General features: G+C 45.1%; 1 protein-coding gene across 1 annotated transcript in view; it reads right to left on the reverse strand.

Annotated features, from left to right (window-relative positions):
• Positions 1-11,754, reverse strand: part of dpp10 (dipeptidyl peptidase like 10) — a gene marked incomplete at its 3' end in the record, with an annotated part of 1,190,700 nt that extends 1,178,946 nt beyond the window's left edge. Inside the window, exons 1-2 of the mRNA XM_084314814.1 lie at positions 11,659-11,754; positions 11,223-11,307 (exon numbers count right to left, since the gene is read on the reverse strand). Coding sequence (XP_084170940.1) covers positions 11,223-11,282 — 60 coding nt within the window. The 5' untranslated portion in view covers positions 11,283-11,307; positions 11,659-11,754. The remainder of the gene's footprint in view (positions 1-11,222; positions 11,308-11,658) is intronic.
• Between the last annotated feature and the right edge of the window lie 8,536 nt (positions 11,755-20,290).

The raw sequence follows: 20,290 nt of genomic DNA on the forward strand, positions 1-20,290 counted from the left end.
TAAGGTTAGAGTTTGTCTTAGAGCATGGCGATAGAACGCCAGGTAGTTTGCAGGCTGTTAGACCCGGAAATAGGCGCAGAACTTGCTGTCCCACGATTGGCGCACATGTCACATGACCTGGCCAATCAGAGTGCAAAACTCAAACGCGGAAATGCAGTTCCGTCGTCGAAGGCATACACGCCTCCAGGAAGACTAGCTGGTTGCTATGGCAGGCCTGTACACTGCGATGATATGATCGCAAATTGCCCCCTAATTTGGTCCGTGCGAGTTTAAAATAATATCTGGGGGCAAGCTTGCGAGTGGTGATTTCAACCCTTCATTCGCATTTCACTCCTAAATTAATCCATACAAATTGTAGTAAAACATTAGCCTACAACCAGGGCTGTACAGTGCAATATAATGTTGCGGTTGTAATTTCATTAGACAGACCAGCGCGGACCTTTAATAACATGCAATTTAATTGACACAAGCAATGAGCTAACGGTAGCTTCTAACCAAGGTTACCATTAGGATTATGCTAAGCTAACTAGCGATCTCTGCTAACCCTGGAAAACGGTCAAAGCGGGCTCCACAAGACTAGTTCCATTCGTGAGGAAAGGGGGTGTTATATTGACAACGCTTGACAACAGAAGTTTAAACATAACTTCATATTTATTGGTTATTAATTTCTGTATATCATTGAATTTCCATCTCCGTGTGTCTCCATCTCCATCTCTTCCTGTTTACATTCGAGTGTGACGTCATCACCTACGGCAGCTTAGACTATCAAAACGCGAAGGGGGCGGCTGGCTCTCTTGTTCGTTCTCGCCCCCTCTCTCTCTCTCTCTCTCTCTCTCTCGCTCTCGCTCTCTCTCTACATTCAATGATTTAAAGTAGCCAAATGTTACACACAGTATAAATACTAACTGGATAGTTGATGATATAAACATTTAATTTCATTATCTGAAATATTCTAAAATCATTAAGTCTGTGTGATTATTATTTTCTCACAGTAGTGTGTGTGTATATATATATATATATATGTGTGTGTGTGTGTGTGTGTTTGGCTAAAGTGGATAGAAAACACAGTACTGTGTAAAAGGCACCCAAGAGTTCTTATATAAATTGTCTTAGATGTAAATAATTTGTGTGTCAGTAGACTACTCTTAGTACATTTTCATTAAATTATTTTTTAAAGCATCTTCATGGTTTAATAATGCAAACATATGTTGCAGGGACTTATTATAAGCATCATATTGGCGTGACTGTATGCATCAAAGGGTTAAATCAAGCATTTTTAAGTGCTTTAGAGGAAATGTCAAAATATTGCGATATCATTTAGAGGCCATATCGCCCAGCCCTACTATAATGATAAAATTGTTATTTAAAAATTTGCCCCTAAAAAATATTGTTTGCCCCTAAATTTCTCATTTAGGGGCAAGTGTGCCCCTAGTGAAAAAGCTTAGCGTACAGCCCTGTATGGCACCAGCTAATGGGGATCCGTAATCAAATCAAATCAAATCAAAATGCCAGGGCCCTCATTTATCAACAATGCTTAGAAAGTGTTCTATTTTCGTTCTTAGGCACAGAATTTAGAATGTGTGTACGTACAGTACAGAAAAATCTGGATTTATCACACGTGCGTACACAGGTTCTACGCACACTCCGTGTTGATAAATACCATTTGTTCTACGCTCCGCGCTCGTGCACGATTTTAAGTATTTGCATATAGAACCGCCCGTAATTAACCATATACAGTAATGAAACACCCCCATGAAATGTGGAAAAGTGGACTAAGCCGAGCGAAGCGTGTTATGGGAGAAATAGGCGACAGGCTGACAGACATGTACACGTACGGTGATGTCGGATATGATATCTATTAACTTCCTAAATACCATTGCTGCCTGGGCGCGTCTATACTTTCTACAACGGAGCTCGGTTTCCGGGTTCCTCCAATTGGCCACGACGCCCACGTGACCTCCGCTAGCACGCCCCCTTCCTGCCGCGCGCCTCGCTCGCCAGCTTCCTCAAGCGCCAAGCTCCTGCCGCGCCGAGCTCTGTCATTGAAGTGGGTGGTGGCACCGTGGCAGCATAACAGCGCTCAGCCTGATGTAATGCGCCAAGCTCTGTCATTGAAGTGGGTGGTGGCAGCATAACAGCGTTCAGCCTGATGTAATGCGCCGAGCTCTGTCATTGAAGTGGGTGGTGGCAGCATAACAGCGTTCAGCCTGATGTAATGCGCCGAGCTCTGTCATTGAAGTGGGTGGTGGCAGCATAACAGCGTTCAGCCTGATGTAATGCGCCGAGCTCTGTCATTGAAGTGGGTGGTGGCAGCATAACAGCGTTCAGCCTGATGTAATGCGCCGAGCTCTGTCATTGAAGTGGGTGGTGGCAGCATAACAGGGTTCAGCCTGATGTAAAGTAGCGATTTTATTGGTTTGTCATGACAAACCAATTACATAATCCAACATATGTGTAAAGAAACAACATATTCCAGTTAACGGTATATTTTTTTAATAGTTTATGCATTTGCAAATATGAGAGCCTGTCATTGAAGTGGGTGGTGTTACCAACAGCCAGCGTTCACCCTGATGTAAAGTATCGATTTCCATTTCATTGAGGAAGGCGGGAGCGCGGCGTGGCAGGAGCTTGGCGAGCGCAGCGCGGCGCGCGGCAGGAAGGGGGCGTGCTAGCGGAGGTCACGTGGGCGTCGTGGCCAATCGGAGGAACCCGGAAACCGAGCTCCGTTGTAGAAAGTATAGATGCTGCCTGGGCAGCGCAAACACTAATAAAGACTGTTAACCACTGTTTGCCATTGGTGTCATTAATAACCATGCTGGAATATGCCTTTTCTTTGTTTCGTTCGATTAATACCCAGGGATTAAAGTTCTCCGTACATTTTCTACCTGCATATGATTTGTAGAGGCATACAATCTATTTTGATGTCGGTATTAGGTAGCCTATATAAACAATAATACGAGAGCATATACAAGAACAATGAATCTGCATTTCAAAACTGGCCCCTGTAAATGTCCTAACCCAACCCCCTCCAATGTACAGTAAATTACCAAGCATGGTTTTGTCAATATTCCAATGTACAGTTTTGCTTGTACAGGTGTACAGTGTTCCCCACCAACCAAAACGTGCACTGAAAAGTTACAGTATGTAGTTGATTGATTATTTGTATGACAGTCAGTAAACCCTTGCAAAAAGTATCCTTTTTATTTAATGAATTGAAAACATGCAGCATTGCCTTCCTCCCGGCATGCAGCAACGACATGTATCAGGCAAATGCACATCACTGAGTGGAATCCCTTTCTATTCACATAACTGCATTTGTGATGGAGCTTTGACAGCTACATGGGTGGTACAGTAACAGTCTATTGCTCGATCCATCTCCAATATCACGATGGACCGTGCCGGTGGCCAAAGACCCGAGGGTGGAGTGGACTTGAATGTGCATGGGGTGGCATTTGTGCGTTTTGTTCCACGCTCCAATTTCGGTCTCAAATTGCGGTACAAATGAAGGAGGTGTCTCGGGTATAGCGGACTCTAGTTAATATTATGTTCTCTCTGCAATTAGACTGCCCCTCATTCATTCATTCATTCCTATCTGCTATCTCTGAAAACAGTTCCCCGCGAGCGCAGTCAGTGCACCCCATAGTATTCCAATAACCCTATATATAAACCATGCTGCATTCATTCGGAAAGAAAGACCTATTCCAAATGCTATACTTATAGGGTTTGACAATAATTACACTACTGTCGCTATTTTACAATGAACTATAATGAATTACGGGTCATACAGAACACCGCAGTGTTGAAACTAATGCACGGAAGCTTATTTCCGCGTTGCAATATTCATATTCTACCACCGGGCGCCAGGTACGCACGGTCGGAGCTGTGCGTAAATATACGCACAAAGTCAAGCACACGTTCAAATTGATAAGTCCCACACTTTGCTTAGAAATGATCGTACGCACGGGTTACGCACATATCTGTGTGTACGCACCATTGATAAATGAGGGCCCAGGCTCTTCTGTTCTCTAGAACAACTCATCTGTTCTCTGGAACAACTCCTCTGTTCTCTGGAACAACTCATCTGTTCTCTAGATAGAACAACTCCTCTGTTCTCTGGAACAACTCCTCTGTTCTCTAGATAGAACAACTCATCTGTTCTCTAGAACAACTCATCTGTTCTCTAGATAGAACAACTCATCTGTTCTCTGGAACAACTCCTCTGTTCTCTAGATAGAACAACTCCTCTGTTCTCTAGATAGAACAACTCATCTGTTCTCTGGAACAACTCCTCTGTTCTCTGGAACAACTCCTCTGTTCTCTGGAACAACTCCTCTGTTCTCTGGAACAACTCATCTGTTCTCTGGAACAACTCCTCTGTTCTCTGGAACAACTCATCTGTTCTCGGAAACAACTCCTCTGTTCTCTAGAACAACTCATCTGTTCTCTAGAACAACTCATCTGTTCTCTGGAACAACTCCTCTGTTCTCTAGAACAACTCATCTGTTCTCTGGAACAACTCCTCTGTTCTCTAGAACAACTCATCTGTTCTCTGGAACAACTCATCTGTTCTCTGGAACAACTCCTGCTATATTCTCTGGAACAACTCCTCTGTTCTCTGGAACAACTCCTGCTATATTCTCTGGAACAACTCCTCTGTTCTCTGGAACAACTCCTGCTATATTCTCTGTTCTCGCCGTCCTGTTCTCTATTTATTTATTGCCCCTTGGTTCCATCCTCAGAAAGCACGGCATTCCTTTTCACTGCTACGCTGATGACAGCCAGATATATATATGCCACTAAAAAAGTCTGGCTCTTTTTCCATAGACCCGCTGACCAAATGCCTCGATGACATTAAATCCTGGATGGCATTGAATTTTTTTTATTTTAATGACAAAAAGACGGAGGTCATGGTTTTTGGTGGCCCCGCTGTGACCTCACTGCTAGATCTGGGTTCGCTGGCACAACATGTCAAACCAATAGTAAAGAACCTAGGTGTAAAGATCGACCCAGACCTTAAATTTGACAGCCAGATCAAGGCCGTGGTTAAAACAAGTTTTTTCCAGTTGAGGCAGCTGGCCAAAATTAAGCCCATCCTGCACGCCCAGCATTTTGAAGCAGTAATCCATGCATTTGTGACTACCAGGCTGGATTACTGCAATGCACTTTATATAGGGGTGAGTGGATCCTCAGTGGCTCGCCTTCAGATGGTGCAGAACGCCGCTGCCCGTCTTTTAACTGGCACTCGTAAATACGACCACATCTCACCGATTTTATTTTCACTCCACTGGCTCCCAGTGCACTTTAGGATTCATTTTAAAATTCTTTTATTTGCTTTTAAAGCTCTTCATGACCTTGCTCCACCCTACCTCTCTGAGCTGTTGCAGGTCTATACACCTTCTCGCTCTCTCAGGTCAGCTGACCAGCTGCTCCTAGTAGTGCCTACAACTAGGCGTAAGCTCAGGGGGGACCGTGCTTTCTCCGTTGCCGTGCCCAAAATGTGGAATGAGCTGCCACTGCAGATTAGGCAGGCCTCATCACTGCCCCGTTTTAAAGGCCTCCTTAAGACCCACCTTTTCTCTCTGGCTTTCGACACCATGTAGCTTGTTGATTTTATGATCTTATTGTCTTACTGTGTTGTTGTTGTATCGTTTTGTTACTGTGACCTTTGCTTTTAAATATTTCTTTTTTTAAGTACTCTGATCTATTTTAACTTGTATTGCTGCCTATATTTACCTAATGTTTTTTATCTCTGTTTTGGTACTCTTGTTTTATTTTAATCTATTTTTAGTGCTGCTAATAGTTTTAATATGCTCCTCTGTACAGCACTTTGTGCCCCTGTGGCTGTTAAAGCGCTTTATAAATAAATTTGGATTGGATTGGATTGGATTGTTCTCTGGAACAACTCCTGCTATATTCTCTGGAACAACTCCTCTGTTCTCTGGAACAACTCCTGCTATATTCTCTGGAACAACTCCTCTGTTCTCTGGAACAACTCCTGCTATATTCTCTGGAACAACTCTGACTATATTCTCTGGAACAACACCTCTGTTCTCTGGAACAACTCCTGCTATATTCTCTGGAACAACTCCTCTGTTCTCTGGAACAACTCCTGCTATATTCTCTGGAACAACTCTGGCTATATTCTCTGGAACAACTCCTGCTATATTCTCTGGAACAACTCCTCTGTTCTCTGGAACAACTCCTGCTATATTCTCTGGAACAACTCTGGCTATATTCTCTGGAACAACTCCTCTGTTCTCTGGAACAACTCCTGCTATATTCTCTGGAACAACTCCTCTGTTCTCTGGAACAACTCCTGCTATATTCTCTGGAACAACTCCTCTGTTCTCTTGAACAACTCCTGCTATATTCTCTGGAACAACTCCTCTGTTCTCTGGAACAACTCCTATATTTTCTGGAACTACCCCTGCTATATTCTCTGGAACAACTCTGGCTATATTCTCTGGAACTACCCCTGTTATATTCTCTGGAACAACTCTGGCATTTAATTTATTTTCCAATGTTGTTTTGCCGGACAATGGTAAATGTAGCCAAACTAACACTGTGGTTTGAAATAAAACTATTGAATCTTGAATCTTGAATCTTGGCTATATTCTCTGGAACTACCCCTGGTCTATTGTCTGGAACAACTCCTGCTATATTCTCTGGAACAACGAATGTTCTCTGGAACAACTCATCTGTTCTCTAGAACAGCTCCTGTATGAAACCAGTGGTGGAAACTGCTTCACTCTTGACTAGATCCAAGAAACTCCCACGTGACCCGCCCCCTTCAGCCCACAGAATCACAGCTGGACACAAGAATCCATGAAACAAAAAGGTGCAGACCCTGCAGTCCAGGCGCGCTAAGCAGGAGTGTTTCATATTATAGACCGACATGATTGACATAATGTTTTGTCTGTCACCTTTCAGCGAGGACCAGTGTCATGGGCGAAGTAAACAGCACCCACAAGGAGCTATAGTGGGAGATTGAACTCACTGCTTCATTCTGAATTGCGGGAAATTGTGATTGATTGATTGATTGATTGAAAATGTTATAAACAGATTGCAGAATGGGTACAATACAGTACGGCTCAATACACACAATTGTTAAGGGGATGCAGACCAGAGAAAGACTTTCGTCTTGTTTACACCAGGGTCCCCCATTTGAAACGTCTATATGCGTGTAAAACCTGAGGGGTAAATAGTGGCATCATTAACCGCTTATGCGCCAAAAACTAATTAACTCGTTATAGCCCGCCAATCCTTGGACGCCAAACAACGAGTAAACTCGTTATTGGATCCGTTTTTCTTTTATTCGCTATTTCCATTCATAATTCATCCTGCTGTGCTGTAGGACTGGGTGACACTCTGTCTGAGACCGCAGCGGTGCGATACCGCCACCTAACGCCTTGCGGCCGCTATTACACTCCATTTGAAACAATGTGGTTTGTTTCCTCGGCCGAGCTGCAGCGTGGGGGTGGGTTCTAAACACTCCGGCAAGTCAAGCGGTCACCACGGTTGCCTCGACGAGTTCATCCGCCCACCCGTTTATGTGCAATGCTGGATAACATCGGACAAACGATCGCGATGAATATTTGGAATGGCGATCAGATCATTTGATTATTCTTTTTGCAGTACATCAGAGCCAAGGTAAGGACTATATATTACCAATCTTGCGTTGATCCGATAATTTGTTTTTCCCGCAATTGCAGCCTGTGTGTGTGTGTGTGTGTGTGTGTGTGTGTGTGTGTGTGTGTGTGTGTGTGTGTGTGTGTGTGTGTGTGTGTGTGTGTGTGTGTGTGCGTGCCGTTGCCTGCGATAGATGCACGGAGGGCCAGTTTCCCCCCGTCCCCTTACTATAATAATAAACATAATACCGATAATCTAGCGTTGATTTCAGGATGATTCGATAATCAGGCGAAAAAATGGCAACTTGATAAGTGGATTTCACTAAAGGGCTGTTTGACGGAGTTCCCTGGGATTACACAGGATCACCCTACAACTATACTCATATTCACCACGGTATAAAACGGAAATGTATAGATAAAAAAAGTATCTGTTTTTTGCACGTTGACCGGAATAAACCCACTGACAATCGACGGCGTTATTAGATCCATAGCTATAGTATAAAATATAGGTTTAGCACTACAAACAAGGTGAGCGCTTACATGGGGTTAATGGGTGGCAAGGCCTACGCACTTCCCGGAAGGAACGTGGCACCCGGAGAAGCTGAGATAAATAGTTCTAATAATTGTTCAAAACCTTCAGCATTGCATTCCAGAAGCACAGCGTCTGGAGCAGTTTGGGAGGAAGGTCAATACATTTTCTCGGGGGTTAAATCTCTCTCGTGGGACTCGAGAGGTTGAGTAGTGATGAAGCACCCGCGGCTCAATCGATAACCCTGTTGAGTCACACACGCACACACGCACGCACGCACACACACACGCACACACACACACACACATACACTACATGAGAGGATACAGCGTGCGCACATCCACAAGAGATGCACCCCCCCCCCCCCCCCCCCCCCCCTACAGCTGACCGCAGACCTCACAATGTAGTGAACAATGCAGGTAGTTCACATCACTGGCTCCAATAGTAATGAGGGTCAAAATCGACAGTGAGAAGTGTTGCAGCACATCTAGAATAAACAATGTAATATCGGCATTTCGACGGCAATATGTTTTATTACTTGATTATTGATCTGCTGATGTCAGGCACGTGCACACATAGACCTCAAAGGATGCGTGAGCACCTGCTGTGTTTCTCTAGAGAGAGAAAGTGCCCTTTCTCTCTCCCTTTTAAAAAAAGTATTATTATTTTTATTATTAATATCTTAAGAAAAGTCTCCGAATCCAGGGCGACGCCTCTACAATCCCTCCCCCCTGGTATCCTGCTATTGTGAAAGTGAAAGTGAAAGCGTATTTGCGCATGCGTGCATGTGCGTGCGTGCGTGTGTGTATGTGAAATCAAGCAGTGATGATACCAGTTTGTCTGCTGGCGTACTTTAGGGTGCGCTGAATCGCATAGGTCCTCATTGACTGACAGCCTACAATGTCAGTCAATTGTCACCTCCATTTATATTGTAAACACTGAATCGGAACGTGCAATGTTACTCACTGTGCCTTGTATACTTATATTTATCTATTTTTACCTTTTTTTTTTGTGTGATTTTGTGTGAAGGAGTGAAGTGTGGACAAGCAAAGTAAGATTTTCATTGTATGGCAAACTGTCTGTTGTGTACATGACAATAAACAATCTTGAATCTTGAATCTATTCTACAGTGTATCTAAGTCCTTGTCACCATCAGCTCATTTTCTATAGTTATTGTGTTATTGTGTGTGTGTGTGTGTGTGTGTGTGTGTGTGTGTGTGTGTGTGTGTGTGTGTGTGTGTGTGTGTGTGTGTGTGTGTGTGTGTGTGTGTGTTTCACTGAAGCAATCAGCCCTTCTATGGAGAGGTGGTAAGAGACGAATACCTCTTTCTTGTTTTTGTTTTTTTTAGCCTCTTTTTCTCCGCCTGATTTTTCTGTGCTTTTTCCTCCCATCCCAATTTAGTCGTTATGCCAATTCCCCCCTCCCCTACCTGGTCGTTGTGCGCATGTGCCCCCTACTGGTCGGTCAATGGAGCCCTGAGGTCTACCACATGCTTCGTCCGACACATGCAGAGACAACCAGCGGCTCTCTTTTCACCTGACAGCGCGGACTCTCATTGGTGAAGTGTAACGCGTGGGAGGTCACGCTGCCTTCACCACTTCCTGTCTTTTGCTGTCCAGGCGCCCAGACCTGACCTGTAGGAGTCGCTGTCCACAACACCAGATTACCACCCATCAACTTCCCTCCCGCTAACTCAGCCAACCGAGTTAGTATGACGGCTGGCCCAAGCCGGAGGCAATGCTGACACCCGGATTCGAGACCGGAGTCTCTCGCATTGGTGACGAGCACAATCTCCTGCTGCGTCAACCAGCCGCCTATAGGACCTCTTTCTTGTTGGAGAGTCGACTTCTCTATTGCTTGGCAATTTATTGATGATTGTTTAATGAAAACCTGTAAGTTCGCCTGCAGGGTGCAGACTTCTCTGTAGCTCAGCCTATTGATTGCTTTAAGCAACTCATAATGTGGTCTGGTGTCTCCACTTACGTCATGCTGTTTACCATAATCTAGACATGGAGGGCTCAATAATGCAAGACAAGTATAGCAAGATAGAGAGAGATCGAAAGAGAGAACGAGAGAGATAGAGAGGCTGGAGGTAAACTGCCAGACAGTACAGTAAAACACAATAATAAAACATGTTTTACAAATAGAAGAAGAAGAAGAAGAAGAAGAAGAAGAAGAAGAAGAAGAAGAAGAAGAAGAAGAAGAAGAAGAAGAAGAAGAAGAAGAAGAAGAAGAAGAAGAAGAAGAAGAAGAATATGGTATATTGGTTCGAGCACCTGCCCCCCAAAATATTTGGTTCGAGCACCTGCCCCCCAAAATGTCTGCGCACGTCCCTGCTCATATTTTTCAAACCGCTGCTGCAGCTGCTCTGATGATGTGCATTGATTACTATTGATTTGCTAGTTTGACGACAAAAGGTTTCGACCCCATTGTGCAGCAGAGCCCAGTCCCGAGTCCTCCTCATCCCGACAGTGAAGTTGAGCAAAAGCCCCACGACAAGTCTCTCATGCCAGCAGTGTCTCAACTGAGACAGGTGTGTAATATATAATATATTCCAACCCTTAATATTTCAGAGTGAGATATAAACGGTGACTGGTGATCAATGCACTGTTTCCAGGTGTGCTGCACTTCTGCAAATCATCAACATAGTTCATAATAGTTCACCGCTTATTACTTCCCGCACTCAACGTGATAATAATGTAAATGACCCACCACTGCACCATGGATGTGTAACAACTCTCTAGATCTCACGACACGGTTCCGCTGGATGGGTGACAACAAGCGGTGCACGGTCCATTTCACTCAGCAACCGTCCAGGTCACACGTCAAAACATCAAACTTTCTAATCATCATTATAATATGAAAGATAATCGCACAATCCGCCCAAATCCAATCCAAAGTGTTGCGCGCGTCAATGCGCATAACTGGCCACCAACACCATAGGTTCTGTGGTGGTGCTTATTATAGTGCATCTATACACTACAGTGTTTGGGTTTTTATAACTTATCTCTGTGCAACATGAACATCCAGCAGCAGCCCCTGAAGACGGTACAGCCGACATTACCTTGATGGTCTTGGTTGATTGGCATTTCACCTGATGCGACACGCTGGCCGTTTGGTTCATCTTGGGACCCCCGACGCGAGCGGTGCTATCCAAGTGAGATTAAAATAAACTGAGAGAGAGAGGGAGAGAGAGAGAGAGAGAGAGAGAGAGAGAGAGAGAGAGAGAGAGAGAGAGAGAGAGAGAGAGAGAGAGAGAGAGAGAGAGAGAGAGAGAGAGAGAGAGGGGGAGAGAGAGAGGGAGAGAGAGAGGGAGAGAGAGAGAGAGAGAGAGAGAGAGAGAGAGAGAGAGAGAGAGAGAGGAGAGAGGGGAGAGAGAGAGGGAGATAGAGAGAGAGAGAGAGAGCGAGAGAGAGAGAGAGAGTGAGAGAGAGAGAGAGAGAGAGAGAGAGAGAGAGTCAGATAAGAGAAAGAGAGAGAGATATAGAGAGAGGAATTACTTGAGGAAATACTGTAACTGCGGTGTGTCCGTCTCCTGGGCAACAACAACAACCCTGCTGTGAGATGATGAGCAGAGTGACTGAGATGCGCGCTGTGTGCGGATGCGCGCTGCCGCCTCCGACAACTCTCCTACCTTGCGGCAGCCGCGGCTCTATGACGCGCGTCTCTACTCCACCACAGCGATGCTGAGTGGGGCTTTCTTTCTGCTTGTTCAACTCAAAAGCAGCCCGTTGTCCTGCACACCAGGGTGTAACCCTCTGAGACCCACATAGACCCATGTTCTTGTCCTTGGGGGGGTATTTATGTACAGTATACTATCCTCCCCATGTATATTCTCTGTTAGGATCTATGGGTAACAGTACTGTATATTTGCCATGGGCGGCGGGTGTATAAGGCTGGGGCAGGCTGTGCCTTCCCAGACCAGTCGACACATTATTTTTTATTTATTTAAAAAAAAAAAAATCTTTATTTTTTTCCCCCTGTGTACCTGTGTGTGTGTGGGGGGGCTGGGGTCCGTCAATGGATAGGTGTGGTGACACTTAACATTCCAGACGGCCTGAATACACTGTCTGAAGACTGCAGGCAGGAGCACTCATTCAAGGGTACTATGAATATGCTTGCACCTATACCAAAGCACCTCAAAGCCTTTGAGTCAAAGGCACACTAAGGAGAATAGGCTGGTTTTCAACACAGTTAAATTTTTCAGGAACACTGTCTTTTCATCTCAACCTGTTTTCTTATACAAACAAATTGTCAGATGCAGTCAGGTTCATTCTTATTTTACTAGGTCAGCCGATGATGGACAGATTATGTTACCACGTCCAAAATCAAATGCTTTAAAGAGGACTGTTGTTTATCGTGCCATCAATCATTGGAATAACTGCCCAATGAACAAAAGTAAATTGAATAGTAAAGTGTCTTTCAAATACCACCTGAGAATGCACTACTTAAATATGTGAGCAAAATATTCTGATTCTAATGATGTCTACAATGTTTTACTGTTTTTAGATTATCATTGTTAATTGTGATTGTCATATGTATCTCATGTTGTTATGTTTTGTGTTTTGTGTTGTCTTTCTGTGTGGACCCCAGGAAGACTATAGCTCTCTCTACACTTAACATTCCAGACGGCCCTGCAGGCACCCACCCCCACCCACCCCCACTTCAAAACATGGTTAAAAAATAACTTGTCAACAACATCCCTGCAGAACTCTAACACCATATGATTGCCTGTACCTAATATGTAGAATTATTGTTTGTTTGTACATTGTCTGTACATGTCTGATGTAAATATTTAGCATTTATATATAAATAATATATGGGCATACTGCAGAATTAGGCAGCCTGTGTCTAAACTTGAACTTGAAACTTGAAACTCTGTGTGTGTGTGTGGGGGGGGGGGGTCGCCCCGACGGAGGTGTCAATGGGCAGTTGACATTCCAGACCGCATCCAGTCTGTACCAATCACATCGCACGCATCCGTTTGTATAAACATCTGAATTCGAATGCAGTCGCCAGTTGGTTCCAGGTCACAGCACACAGCAACGGCTGCACAAATGCAAGATGGATATACGTAATTTTTTCAAGACAAAGGAGCAAGAAGAAGATAACAGTAATTCAGAAGCTCTAGAAGATCGCATCCGTGAAGCCACAGCGAGCCCTGCCCCTGGGCATAACACCGTGACCCGATCACCTGAGGCTTCAGGTAATCCACCCCACACTGATTTGGGAGAAAAAAACACTGGCCCCTCTCAGCCAGTCCTGCCAGAATATCCTAAAACATATTTTGGGAAACAGAAACGTTCCTTTTCATCAAACTTCTTTAAAAGGTATAAGTTTCTAGAGTACAGCAAAGAAGAAGATGCTGTGTTCTGTTTCGCCTGCCGCCATTTCCAGTGCAACAGTGCCAATAACGATCCTGCTTTTGTGAATGGTGTTTGCGACTGGAAAAACATTTCATTCAAATTACAGAAACACACAGAATGCTGTTCCCATCGGCAGTGTATGGAGCAATGGAATTATTTTCTGCAATCCAAAACCACTGGTTCCGTTGCTGCACAGATAAGTACCGCTCATATGGAAACTGTTAAGTGCAACAGGGAATATGCCGCTGATATTGTTAAGCTGGTACTGTATTGTGGCAAACAAGGGCTTGCTCTACGAGGACGTGATGAGAGTCGGAGTTCGTCAAACCGTGGGAACTTTTTAGAGCTCTGTGAGTTGCTCTCAGAGCGCGATGCCACGTTCTGCGCGAGGTTTAACAGCCCCTTCAACATGACCTGCCACGACATTCAAAATGAACTGCAGGATATTGCAGCCAAAAATGTGAAAAACCAAATCATTCGCAGTATTGAGGAAAATGGATTTTACACCATTCTTGTGGATGAAGCGCGGTCATTTAAACAGGAGCAAATGACCGTGTGTGTGCGATACGCAGAGGGACTGAAAACAAAAGAGCGATTTCTTGGATTCGTGAATTGTTCTGAAGGGCAAGACGCAAATGCACTCTATGGGCATGTGAAGCACTTTCTGGAGGATTGTGGACTGTACAGTTTACCCATTGTGGCACAGATGTGAGGTTTTGCCCGCTGCTCACTACCTTTTCTCTGTTTCTTTAAGCCTATACTGTTTATTTCCCTTCTATACTGTTTATTTTCCCTTCTCACTCACTCTCTCTAGCCCCCACCCTCTCGTTCCTTACCCTTAGTGGCCACACCTGTTCGATATTCTATTATCTCTCGCACCTGTGGTGGCAGGCTAATTAGTCCCCCTGTGGGCTTTAAATACCAGGGCGCTTCCCCTCGTTTTGGCGTGGGGTCGTGTTGTATACTTGCCGAGTCATATTCTCTAAACGCCTGGACTCTTTCGGGAGATCCTCTGGTCTACCAATGCTGTAAGATGGATCTCTCCAGCCTTGAGATGTTTGCTCCAGCCTCCATCTGCTGTCGCCGTAGCCTGTGGAGGAGACATTGTTCTGCGCTCACTAATTCTCTACTGGAGGCATTCCAGTGTTCCACTCCAGACCAGCGCACAGACGCGCATCTTCCAGACCTTCGAGCTTGGCACGCTCCTCCGTACCAGCGCACTGACGCGCATCTTCCAGACCTTCGAGCTTGGCACGCTCCTCCGTACCAGCGCACTGACGCGCATCTTCCAGACCTTCGAGCTTGGCACGCTCCTCCGTACCAGCGCACTGACGCGCATCTTCCAGACCTTCGAGCTTGGCACGCTCCTCCGTACCAGCGCACTGACGCGCATCTTCCAGACCTTCGAGCTTGGCACGCTCCTCCGTACCAGCGCACTGACGCGCATCTTCCAGACCTTCGAGCTTGGCACGCTCCTCCGTACCAGCGCACAGGCGCGCACTCTGTTCCTAGCTCCGACAGCGGCTACCCGGTGGACGACATCCTCGCCACCGCCACTGTTCCGACGCGCACACCAAGGTGTGGCGCGCACTCTGTTCCTCGCTCCGACAGCGGCTACCCGGTGGACGACATCCTCGCCACCGCCACTGTTCCGACGCGCACACCAAGGTGTGGCGCGCACTCTGTTCCTCGCTCCGACAGCGGCTACCCGGTGGACGACATCCTCGCCACCGCCACTGTTCCGACGCGCACACCAGGGTGTGGCGCGCACTCTGTTCCTCGGCTCCGACAGCGGCTCCCCGGTGGACGACATCCTCGCCACCGCCGTTGTTCCAGCGCTCTGTTCCTCGGCTCGGACAGCCAGCCACCCGGTGGCGATGCCCTCGCCCCGTTGCTGTCCCCTTACCATTACGCATACGCCGGGGTGAGTTTTGATTGTGATGTCACTCACCCAGCGTAGTGCCCTTGCCCCCGTTCCCACTGCTGTCCCTGTACCTTTACGCATACGCCTGGGTGAGTTTTGATTGTGATGTCACTCACTCAGCGTAATGCCCCTTGCCCCCTTCCCGCTGCGTTTCCTGTACCATTACGCATACGCCTGGTGAGTTTAGATTGTGATGTCACTCTCCCAGCGTATTGCCTCTGTTTTTGGTTCTCACTTAGAATAGTATTTTTGGACTTTACATCTCCCCCTGTGTGTTTGTCACACGAAGATATTATTACTTTGTTCACTTTGTTATTTGGACTGTTCTGCACCTGCTCTGTTTTTTCCCTTTGTGCATTAACTATCTCCTCTGTCCTGCAGAGCGGCCCAGATGATTTCCACCAGTCCTCCCAGTTCCTCCCTGTTCCCCAGCCCGCCTCCGCGGGCCTCAGTCCCCTCAGTCCCTAGTCCTCTCTCCCTAGTTCTCCTAGTCCCTAGTCCTCTATCCCTAGCTCTCCTAGTCCCTAGTCCTCTTTCCCTAGTTCTCCTAGTCCCTAGTCCTCTATCCCTAGCTCTCCTAGTCCCTAGTCCTCTTTCCCTAGTTCTCCTAGTCCCTAGTCCTCTATCCCTAGCTCTCCTAGTCCCTAGTCCTCTCTCCCTAGTTCTCCTAGTCCCTAGTCCTCTATCCCTAGCTCTCCTAGTCCCTAGTCCTCTCTCCCTAGTTCTCCTAGTCCCTAGTCCTCTATCCCTAGCTCTCCTAGTCCCTAGTCCTCTCTCCCTAGTTCTCCTTGTCCCTTGTTTACCTAGTCTCTAGTTCCTCTGTCCCAAGGCGTTCCCTTAACCTTCCCTTAGGCGTTCCCTTACCTTCCCATAGTGTTCCCTTTTCCTGCCCGCCTCTTAAAGGCACCTTTCCTTCCCCTCATATTATATTCCTGTATTTGTGATTCTCCCTTAAAGGGACAGTGCCCTTTTCCCTGTTTTTCCCTGTTGTTCAATAAATATCTGTTTCTTGGCAAACCATCATACCTGTCTTGTGTTGTGCGATTGGGGTCGGTTACAAACCATAACAGTACGACCCCACCAAGTCTACGACCCCAGCCAGCACAGACTGTGTATGTTGACATTGACCAAACTTGATATGCATGACCTTGGTGGGCTCTAGGTCAACTCCTGAAAAGGGGGTCAATGTCAGACTTTGCAATCAAAAGTTAGGGGGCTAATAACCCTTGCCATAATTTCAGTGTGCCCCCTAACTTTTGATTGCAAGGTCTGACATTGACCCCCTTTTCAGGAGTTGACCTAGAGCCCACCAAGGTCATGCATATCAAGTTTGGTCAATGTCAGACCTTGCAATACACTGTAAGGCACTGTAAGGCTCCGGCCCCTACTCACTTCCAGTGATGAAGCTAAGCTATGCTAACGGAGCGTCTATTCCCAAAGCTAAAATGCACGCACAGAGACAAAAAAGGTATGTATCTTCTTGTCTAACTCCAGGGAAGATGTTAAATAATCTAATTTCCCAAAATGTTGGAGTTCCCCTTTAACCTGATGCTGCCAGATGGTTTGTTTCACAGAACAATCTGGGTACACTCCACATTAAAAATAGGGAAGCGGGGGGCGGTTAGGTGGCCGAGCGGAGATTGCGTTCGTCACCAACTTTCATGTCAACGTTCACACGCACAATATATGCTTACCTAGGATTTGACTTGATTCAACAACAAAGCAGTCGGAGCAATGACAAGCCGAAAACTGTCGAAATTGTAGTTATTTGAAGTTTGGATTTTTTTTTACGACTGAGGTAGGTAAATTCAATTTCGACAGTTTTCGGCTTGTCATTGCTCCGACTGCTTTGTTGTTGAATCAAGTCAAATCCTAGGTAAGCATATATTGTGCGTGTGAACGTTGACATGAAAAAAAAAAGTAAAAAAAATAAATTAATAAAAAAAAAAAAAAATTATTTATTTTTTAATTTTTTTTAAAGTACCGAAAAAAGGTACCGTTGGGTACCGGTATCGATTCAAATGTGAAAGGTACCCATCCCTACTGACTGTACACTGTAAGAAAAAAAGCTGCAAGAAAACTAAATGTCTGGCATCAATGGTTTCCAAATACTGTCAAATTACAGTAAAATCAAATACATTTACAGATTACAACCTTTATTTAATGGTTAATATTTTGATACAAGGTAATTTACTGTATTTTTATAGCATTTACACTTAAAGTAGGAAAACAAAAGTAATCTGTAAAATAATTAGAGGTGGGCATAGATACATTTTTTTTAATCTAGATTAATCTATCTGCAATCCTGGATTTAATCTAGATTAATCTAGATTAAAATGGCTCAAAAAACAAACAAAAAAACCTGCCGAAGGCATTCAAAATATGTGTGTTCTACCCAAATAATGACCAGAAGTAAGTCCTTACTTTTTCTTTCCTCCTTATGTTTCTCAGGCCAGGTGGCCCATTACACCATGAGCCCATCTTCCGTTTCCAAAACACATTACAGACTGTTTGAAAAAGCTGTTTTGCTATGATAATTGGTAATGAAATATCAAAATAATGTTCAATAAGATGTACTTGTGTTTAATAAGTTGTTTTATTCAGAAGTTAACACAAATAAATAATATTACCAGTACAGTACAGTATCTAGCACACTCTCAGGAGCAAAACAGAAAGAATCATTTCAAACTTGAACTATGTGACATGGCTTGAATCAACTGCTCCAGTGGAGTTGCTCAGTGGCCAATGGTGTCAACTGTGGTTGTAATGGGCAGCTCCCAGGTGTGAATGGAACTGTGTGAATGTGAAGCAGGGCGTTCCTGAAAAAGAGCATCTGTGCTCAGCGAACCTACCCTGGGTAAATAAAGATAAAAAAAAAAAATGTAAAAAAAAAAAGTATTTTAATTTTTTTTTAGATTAATGCGTTAATTATATTATCGCGCGATACTAGTATAGCGTTAACTCAGCACGTTAACGCCGTTAACGGCCCAGCTCTAAAAATAATAGAGTGAATTTCCTTAATACAGGTTTTGACCAGCAGCAGATGGCAGCGACGAGGCAGCTCCATTGGAAGGGGGCGGGGCCGGGAGGGGGCGGGGCCGGGCGGGAGGGGGCGGGGCTAAAACGTGCACGTTTTTTCTCCTGCCAATGTTGACAGCTATGTCACCAGCTTGGCTGGCCGTCTGCACTAATACAATTGGCTGTATTAGAGGGTGGGAGAAGCTGGCGGGGTGGGTCCGGGTCGTTGTAAACAGCGACTCCTACAGTTCGGTCGGGGCGCCTGCTAAGCGCGGATAGGACTCGAGGGGGATAGTGTGGTCCTCCCACACGCTACGCCCCCTCGATAAGAATCCGCGCTGCCAGGTGAAAAGAAGCGGTGATTGGCTGGACGTGTGTCGGAGGAAGCACGTGGTAGCCTCCACTCTCCCAGATGATCTGACTGTGGGGGGTAAGCGACCAGGAAGGGACTGGGAATTGGCATACGACTAACATTGGGATGGGAGAAAATCGGAGGAAAATGGAGGGGGAAAAAGACCAATACAAAAAAAAAAATAGGGAAGCGGCTGTGTGCCTAGGTTACTACTGTACCTAATTTATGTATTAGAGTGTATTCAATTTATTACCTTCTCTTCCTTTTTCTATGCGATGGACGTGTGTCCTCCTCATCATCAGTCTGAAGGTCAGACGTCTGCATTGCCCTCGAGAGCAGCATCCGTGCCTCACTAAATGTATCTGGGATTAAAAAAAAATGTATCATTAATGCAATTCATTAAGTAAATCTAATGCCAGTTGTGGTTGGTATTTGTAACAATTAAATAAACAATTAATTAAATCATTAAATAAATTGCACTTGTCCTAATAAACTAACCTACACTGTAGCACTCAACACTTTGATGAACATTGTTAGTCAGCTGATAGAGTGTTGCCCTTCACCTTCCTGATGACTTGTCGTACAGAACTTGTAAGTCGCTTTGGATAAAAGCGTCAGCTAAATGACTAAATGTAAATATAAAATCATACTTTTAGTTGCCCTGATCCTCCTGATAGTATACGTTCTCCAGGATGCCTCTGGAAGTTCTTGTCGTGTAACTGCAACGTTGCAGCGATTCCTGGATTCAAACGGAGGCCAGTAGCACTTGTCATCAACCACCCATGAAGCTGGAACCAGCTCCGTCTCATCATTGGCTCCATTTTCACCCACAAAGTCCACAATGTGGAACATTATCTTAACAGAAAGGGATTGAAAAAGAATATGCAACTATAAGAATTTAAACTTTACAATAATTTAATATATTATAGGACTATTTTTTTTTATTATATATGTGTAAACAGTAGCATAATATGGGCTGGTAGCAGATTGGCAAACATACATCAATTTGCTGTTGTACTCTGGCTCATGGACCATTTTTGCTGCCACAGCAATCTTCTCAACATGCACGGCCGTCCGCTCTCCAGCTGTGAATGTTGGATGAATCCAGCCGCGGTGATGTCCTGCTCTTACATCCAAATACAGTCTTCTGCTAGAAACAGCACCGGTCACTCAAAGCTCCATTCAGTTCCTGAAGCATTAGCTTCACTTTAGCTTTGCTACACTGTCCCCTCGCAGTGTCAATTGCAGTCCTGCACTGTATGAAGAGAATCCATGGCGCTGCTGAAACAGTAATCCACTCCATTTCTTAAATAATTCCAACGAGCACAATTGCCCCATAAAAAAAAATAAAAATAAAAGGCGAGTAGAGCCAATACCAGCGGTTGGTGGAAATTAGGCAATAGAGAGAAGATTTCATGAAACGCTCCCAAACACTTGGAAAACACAGTGGCGTCGCGTGGGTAAAATAACAG

The sequence above is a fragment of the Notolepis coatsorum genome (assembly GCF_963971535.1).
Source record: "Notolepis coatsorum genome assembly, chromosome: 5".
NCBI classification, from domain to species: domain Eukaryota; kingdom Metazoa; phylum Chordata; class Actinopteri; order Aulopiformes; family Paralepididae; genus Notolepis; species Notolepis coatsorum.